At 39.1% G+C, this 8,094-nt stretch overlaps 1 protein-coding gene across 1 annotated transcript; it reads right to left on the reverse strand.

The window, feature by feature from the left end:
• Positions 1–2,737: 2,737 nt before the first annotated feature.
• Positions 2,738–4,707, reverse strand: LOC131109809 (stonustoxin subunit beta). Its single transcript, XM_058062175.1, has 4 exons — positions 4,181–4,707; positions 3,689–3,751; positions 3,443–3,585; positions 2,738–3,270 (listed from the first exon to the last, which is right to left on the reverse strand). The coding sequence occupies exons 1-4, from the start codon at positions 4,221–4,223 to the stop codon at positions 2,845–2,847; spliced, it is 675 nt and encodes a 224-aa protein (XP_057918158.1). The 5' UTR covers positions 4,224–4,707; the 3' UTR covers positions 2,738–2,844.
• Between the last annotated feature and the right edge of the window lie 3,387 nt (positions 4,708–8,094).

An 8,094-nucleotide genomic window follows, 5' to 3' on the forward strand; every position in this document is an offset into this window, starting at 1 on the left:
CAAATGTATGAAATAAAATGAATCCAATATCAACTACATACACAAATGACTTTTACCAAAAATAAATAGAATGTAGTTGAAGGCATAGTTGCAAATGATTAGCATAAATATCACCTGAGAAAAGTGTGCGGATAACCATAGAACATGAAGTGCTTCTCATAGCTGCTCAGAACAATACGAATGATATGAATATGAATTCCATACACACACTAATATTAGCAAGCAGATGCTAAAAGCATGAAACCAAAATAGAATAGGTTGAGTAGTTTTACTTTATTGAAGTTGTATTTAATTCTATTATACATTGGTAAACGACAACCAAATGTTTTGAATAAGTACAAATGCCACTTTACCACTTTATGCGCTATTTAATTAGCTTTTCATAAGCCATGCTTGGACACTCTCTTGCTGCCAGATTGTTGCTCTCTGCCCAACCTTGTGTTGCACAAAATGTATAAGAAATGACAACTTTGTAGTAGAATTCCCCACAAAATGTATCTTCAAAACAGCTTCCACATCTTATCAAAGGTCTTTGCGAGTGTCTGTGGGATTTTTACGTGAGGGTCAGAGGTCACTGACCTATCCGATAATGTCTGTTCTTGTCCATCCCAGTTGTTGGGATGGACTTGAAAATGGTGACGTCTGCCCTCGCCGCCACCTGTCTTCATTACTTGTTGTCATCTCCTTCATGTGTCAGCAATGTGCATGTGCCAACACCACAGAGGCCACCTGGGGGGTGTGGGGGGGGGGGGGGGGTCGAGAGGTCAGGTGTAAGGCTGGGAAAGTAGACAAGCATGTCAGACTTCACCCGGAGACGTGTACCTGCAACTGAGGTCCTGTCAGTCCACATGGAGGGAATGTTCTGTGCTACGAACAATTGACTGTTAATCTCATGATTATAAAACACAGAGGATATCATGTATGTTAGCGTGTAAATGTTAATTTACACCTCATTTCATCATTGGAATTGTGTCAAAATTGAGATCTTTTGGGTTTTTTGATCAATACATACACTCTATTCACGGGTGGGAGATTTCACCATGTTTTTATTCTTCCACAGTAAAGAGACAATTTACTGCGGTTGCAGACAATCCATGATTTCATGGTGTTTTCCAGGAGCAAAATTGACCAACCAAGGTGTTTGTGACTTTGTGACACTGCAATAAATTGCGATGCTTTACAGCCTCCTTCCAAATCCCTGCTTTCATCTGATAAAGCTGGTGAATTGGAGGACGACTATAAATAACCAGTGACTTCTGTGGATAGTACATTTAAGAGACAGTCGGGAAATAATTTGTTTACCCTACAGAAATAATCTAGTCTACATTGGTGACCTTGTTTTCGCAGATTTTATTGCCAACTGTTGCTTTGGAGCGCTGTGAGACAAATTTGTGTTTTGTTTCTGCTCCGAGGCAAATACAAATAAGACTGTAAGAAAAGTATATGATTGAACTGGGTTAACATTTCGAGCATGCATTCAAGTGAAAATATTCTTTAAGCATGCTTTAATTTCTGCAAAAAACATAATATAATATATGACAAATCCGAGACACATAGTATAGATTCATTTTTTAACGGTATATACTGTATATGGACTGGAATTCCCACGGCCGTCGGATCAGTATTTGACGCAATGGCGTCCTCTTGTGGTTAGATTTTACTATTGCATTAATATCAACTTAAATACAGTTTATCCATTAGAATTATAAAAAATAATAATTAAATTCAGGGAGTTAGAGCATTATATTATATTATATATGATATATATATTTGTAGATATATTTACTTAACATTACTGGAATATTTAGATATATTTAAAAAATACAAACTTTCCCATTCCCGGGATTTTGCCAATAGAAAATATTTAATAAAAAGTGCAACACTGGCAATATATATTTTTTGAGGGTGGTGATTTTTGACAAAACTCATAATTATGTTGTGCTTTATTTGACTTTGAGGTATTATGCAGCAGTTTTAAGTGTTATTTTCAAGATAGCCAGCAGGGAGCAACAAAGTCTACATTTACTAATTTTTGGGTCCCAAACAGCTTTACTATACACTACATTCATTCATTCATTTTCTACCGCTTATCCTCACAAGGGTCGCGGGGGGTGCTGGAGCCTATCTCAGCTGTCTTCGGGCGAGAGGCGGGGTACACCCTGGACTGGTGGCCAGCCAATCACAGGGCACATATAGACAAACAACCATTCACACTCACATTCATACCTATGGACAATTTGGAGTCGCCAATTAACCTAGCATGTTTTTGGAATGTGGGAGGAAACCGGAGTACCCGGAGAAAACCCACGCATGCACGGGGAGAACATGCAAACTCCACACAGAGATGGCCGAGGGTGGAATTGACCTCGGGTCACCTAGCTGTGAGGCCTCTGTGCAGCCCACTACAGTATAATATAATACTTGTCAAACATCATGTATTACAGTTCATGTTTTGTTTATACATGTATATGATTTCAATACAGTATAATTACTGTATTTGTCTCAGAATACTGTGTTTATTTGAATTTTGATATTAGTATTCCAATTGAGACCAGTGTTGTTATTGTTTCTCAGTATATACATTAAAGTCAAGAGCTATAATTGAAGAGTATTTTATTTCAGAAAAATGCAAAATTGTGCTACCACACATTGGTACAATACAATATTTCATGTGCATACACCAAAACAAATGCTTCTTTTTACTTTCGTAAATACAAGTTCTATATACAACCTTTTCTACAAACATAATTCATGCATTTTCCCTTCTTTAAGGTGTTCAGCCCATAATATGTGTATGATCCAATGGAAATGCATAAAAATTATAATAATAAAAAAAACTATGTTTTATTGTTTGGGAATCAGCATACATGACGACTTTTGTCCAACCCAGAAACCAGGCATCATCCTCCCCTTGAAGGAGCTTTTAATCTGCCTCAAGAGTCGCACCTCCTGCCTGCCCAATCCCCCCCCTTGCCCCTCTTCATTCTCCACCGCGTAAAAATTGACCACCCCCGCCGGCTGGTCCAGGTACACACCAATGGTGCTGCACTGTGGAATGTCTGAGATTTCATCGTTGATCCCGTTGATCCACACCTGGTAGTGGGATCCGCCCCAGCCCAGCCCCCAGGACTGTTCGTTTTCACCCAGGCCGCATGGTCCATCGCTTCCCCTGCGGCCCGCACCTTCATGGGTGACCCCGGCCACCACCCATCCGGAATACTTGACTTCCCAGTAGGCTCGGAAGCCCAAGATTCCTTCTTTGCATAGAACCTTAAAGTGGAAAAGAATCTCATGAATCATCTCACAAATATGGAAACCATCTTTATTGTATTATAATCTCTTCTATTGCCCCACTGCTACTGTTAAACAGTACAGTCGTAGTATAGACTTACATTCATTGTGTATGTGTAATGTACAGTACATGTTTGAGTTAAAGACCTACCTGAGGCACGTACTCGTATCTTTCCGGTCTGTCCCATACAGGACAGGTTACGTCATCAGTCATACGGTACACTTGGGATCCATCCTCCGTAATCCACAGCATTTTATTGGCTGTCTTGTTATCCAGAGAAAGGTTGATCCAGTCTTTCAAAAAATAGAAAATAAAAATCATACAAGTTGTTTTCAGCACAGAAAATAGACTAAAATAGACCCCCCCCCCCCCCCTCCTCCTCCCTCCCTCCCTTACATTTAAGGAGCTCGGCTCTCCTTGTCGGCTCTGGGATGTTGGGATCATAGTCTGGAATTTTTTCTGGATTAAAAAAAACGAAAAACATTTATGGCAACATGGAGAAGAAACTAAATGGTTTTGGTTGGTTCAGCACTGAGACGCTTTCATAGAACAACGGCAAACAGAGCGTGGGAATATTTGGCTATATGGCCGTTCACAGAAAGGCATCGCAAATGAAATGCTGCTCTTTAATGCAATCGAAAAGCCAGCATTTCAAGAAATGCTGCAAATGTTAGACAGTACTAATAGCCTTTTTCAGTCTGCATGCGTGATGTACTTGTGTAACTTTGATCAGTATATTCTAAACTAAACTAAACTAAACTAAACTAAACTAAACTAAACTAAACTAAACTAAACTAAACTAAACTAAACTAAACTAAACTAAACTAAACTAAACTAAACTAAACTAAACTAAACCACTCATGTTACCAATGGTCAGTCAAAACTCACCTTTAAAAAGATCCACATTTTGGGATATTTTGCCTACAAACATAAGAAAATAAAGTCACTCCAAATGGTGGCGACATGAATGATCCTGTGTGATGTCCACTCACCAGGTCTTCTGGCCGCAAGCAGGATTCTCGAACTGGGAGCTGTGGTTGGCATCTTTATCTCCTCTCGCCTGGGAGCGTTAAGTAGCTTCACATCTGTCAGCGGCCCTCTGATGCTAGGGTGCAAGGTGCTACCTCATATATACGCACGCACACCCGCCCCGGAAAGAGGGTTTTGGTTGGGTTCCCCGGGGGCAGCCAGCGTGACATTTTGGTAAGGTATGTTCAGATAATCAACTCTCTCATGGGCATGACGCAGAGGCTGCCAAAACGGGATTGTCACATCAACGCCCCAATAGCTCATATTTATCTCAGCAAATATGGAGTTCAATGATGACACCAAGAAATACCTTCTGTAGATGGTGATGGACCAGCGTATAATACAACTAAATATAACTAAAACAGGGCTGCATGGGGGATGAGTGGTTAGCATGCAGGCCTCACAGCGAGGATACCCTAGTTCCCAAATTGTCCATAGGTATGAATGTGAGTGTGAATGGTTGTTTGTCTATATGTGCCCTGTGATTGGCTGGCCACCAGTCCAGGGTGTACCCCACCTCTTGCCCCAAGACAGATGGGATAGGCTCCAGCACCCCCACAACTCATGAGGATAACCGGTAGAAAATGAATAAATGAATGAATGTAAAATTTACAGGGCTGTACGGTAACCAAGTGGTTAGCGCGCTGGCCCCACAGCTAGTATACCCTAGTTTGATTCCACCCTTGGCCATCTCTGTGTGGAGTTTGCATGTTCTCCCCGTGCATGTGTGGGTTTTCTCCGGGTACTCCGGTTTCCTCCCACATTCCAAAAACATGCTAGGTTAATTGGTGACTCCAAATTGTCCATAGGTATGAATGTGAGTGTGAATGGTTGTTTGTCTATATGTGCCCTGTGATTGGCTGGCCACCAGTCCAGGGTGTACCCCGCCTCTCGCCTGAAGACAGCTGGGATAGGCTCCAGCATCCCCGCGACCCTTGTGAGGATAAGCGGTAGAAAATGAATAAATGAATAACTAAAACAAAGTAAAACTTCTCTGAGTTTGTATGTATCAAGTATTTATTTTACCCATTGAAAAGTATCCATTGTCAATGATGATAAGGTAGGACACACAGAAGTCAAAGTTATTCCTAGTTATCCCTAGCGGATCCCAGTGTTAGATCCAGGATCCCTTTGTCTGTCATCAGCGCTACAAGAGGTCCAACTGATTTATGATCAGCCTGGAGGAAGAAGGAACTGATGTCAAAAGATCCTCGTGTCCAGGCTTTGCATTAGCATTCTAGTCTCATGTGCCACAGTGGGTAAGCCACAGTGGGTCAGCCACACCGAGACAGGAAAGCCTTGACTGTCAGCGTTCCAAAACTCTAAACGCTCGCCAACGCAACCGAGAGATTAGTGTTTACGATCAGCGACATGCTAGCGGGGCTCGTGAGCTTGGAAGTATGAAAGTAATGGGATGGTAAACGCTGACGTGACGATCATGTAGGTCAAGCTACCTTTTTGTCATGTGACTTGCCAAGTGTTCAGTATTTAGGTCAAATATATACTGCATGTACGTGTACATCTATAGCTTAGCTTTTATTTCATGGGTATAGTATTGTTAGAATGATTATCAATGCTATGCTATGCTATGCTATGCTATGCTATGCTATGCTATGCTATGCTATGCTATGCTATGCTATGCTATGCTATGTGTCACCACAGCAGAGGACACAGCATTATTTGTAGCATAAAAAAATGCTCAAGGACATATTTGTATGCTTATTAGTATGCAGCATTTTATAATTAAAATGTAAAATATTTATTCTATATTATATTATATATTATTATATTATATATTCATGAAAAAAATTAAAAAATCATAAAATAAATTCTATATACAGCATTTTATAATTAAAAAATTAAATATTTATTCTATGTTATATTTTATTCTATATTATTTTATTATATATTAATTAAAAATAATTACAATTTCATACAATACATTCTATATATTGTATAGTACTACATATGATATACGTAAGCACATATACACATTGTATACACATTGTACTATTATTACAGCTGTCAATTGATTAAAATATTTAATTTTGGTTAATCAGATAGTTAACTCAATTAATCATGATTAATAGCAGTTTGAAAGATGTTTTTACCTATAATAAGTAGGGACATAAATCTCTTTGTGGTAAATGATTCGATACACAGGTTAAAATACGATTGATACAATTCAACAGTTCTATTTGTTGACGTTGACGTTCATCTTAAGTGGCATTTTTACAGTATTTCAAATATGTAAAAGAGTGCATCATAGCACATGTTTAAAAAGGTTAGTGGAGCAGCGCACCAGTTCTTGTTACACCACCCCTCTTTGCACCCGCTCATCATATTGGCCGATTTAATCTGACATTTTAAAAGTCCATGCCACCAGTCCATGACCCCACATCACCTCTGCGGCGTATTAAAAGGTATATCGAGTATATACAAGCGTCATTAAGCCGTCACAGAATTATATGGACCATAAAAAAAGTCCAGAGAAGAGAAGCCAAGTAACCCAACTGTCAAGTTCCTCCAGGCCTTGTGCATCCCTTCAACTTGAAAAAGGGGGGCTGAGTAGCCACACAGAAGAAAGACTGGATCCACTCGGTGCTTTGCTGTCTTTTGTTTTATTTTGCGAGGCGCTAGTCTCATCATAGAACAGTACAGCACAGCACAGGTGAAAACCTTCGAAATAAAAACCGGAAAGTGTATAAGTACATTATACATATATGTATATAATATATATACACAACAATAATATATACTACATATAAGTATATAAGGTATATAAATCAGTGCCATGTTGTTCAGCAGTACATTAACCATTATGCATTTTTTGGAAACATTTTTATCCCCTTTACCTGCATTTGTTAACCTACTCTTACTTAATTTATTTCTTCATTATTACGTTATTTTATTTGATTTGCTTATTTACGTATTTACTTATAATTATTATCATTATTTACTTATTTATTTACTACAGTAAACCTCGGATATATCGGAAATTTGCTCACAACGGACAGATAAAAAAGAACCGATTTTTCTGTAATGCATTTCCAATAAAAATTCATTGCATATATCGGATTTTTTATAACGGATTCCGCCTATTTCGGACAAAATCTCCAGTCCCGTTCCAATGCATTTCCATTAAATTTCCCTCGCATATATCGGATGGCCGCATCGTGGCGCTCCGAAGCTAGCTGTCATTCTGAGACGTTTTAAAGCAGAGGACATTTTTAATGCAGACGAAACTAGGTTATTCTGGCAAATGCTGCCGAAAACACCCTGGGATTTATTGAATGAGATCTTAACCTCACTATTGGAAATAACGTAGGCCTGACGGGCGTAACAGGGCCTAGCTTAATTAACAATTTGTTATGCTCAGAGTCCAATAAAGTTAAATTCTCATTACCTTACGTCTCTTTTCATTGCCCAGTCCAGGTACATTGGAAACATAGTCAAGGAAGTGCCTTTTTATAACGGATAAAATCCGATTTACGCATATACCGGATATAAATCCGATATATGCGTAATACGGACATTTTTCCGGTATACGCATATAACGGATTTCGCTTATATCGGACAAAACAAGTGGGAACAATTGAATCCGATATATCCGAGGTTTACTGTAATTTAACCATTTGCATTGCACCTGTTTTGTCAAATAACAAAAATTATTATTATAAAAGGCTGCAGTTTAAGATATACGTGAGCACACTGAGTGTGCAAAGGAACGATAACTGGGGGCTGCACGGCGGTCAAGTGGTTAGCACACAGAC

Source organism: Doryrhamphus excisus, chromosome 22 (genome assembly GCF_030265055.1).
Source record: "Doryrhamphus excisus isolate RoL2022-K1 chromosome 22, RoL_Dexc_1.0, whole genome shotgun sequence".
Taxonomy (NCBI): Eukaryota; Metazoa; Chordata; class Actinopteri; order Syngnathiformes; family Syngnathidae; genus Doryrhamphus; species Doryrhamphus excisus.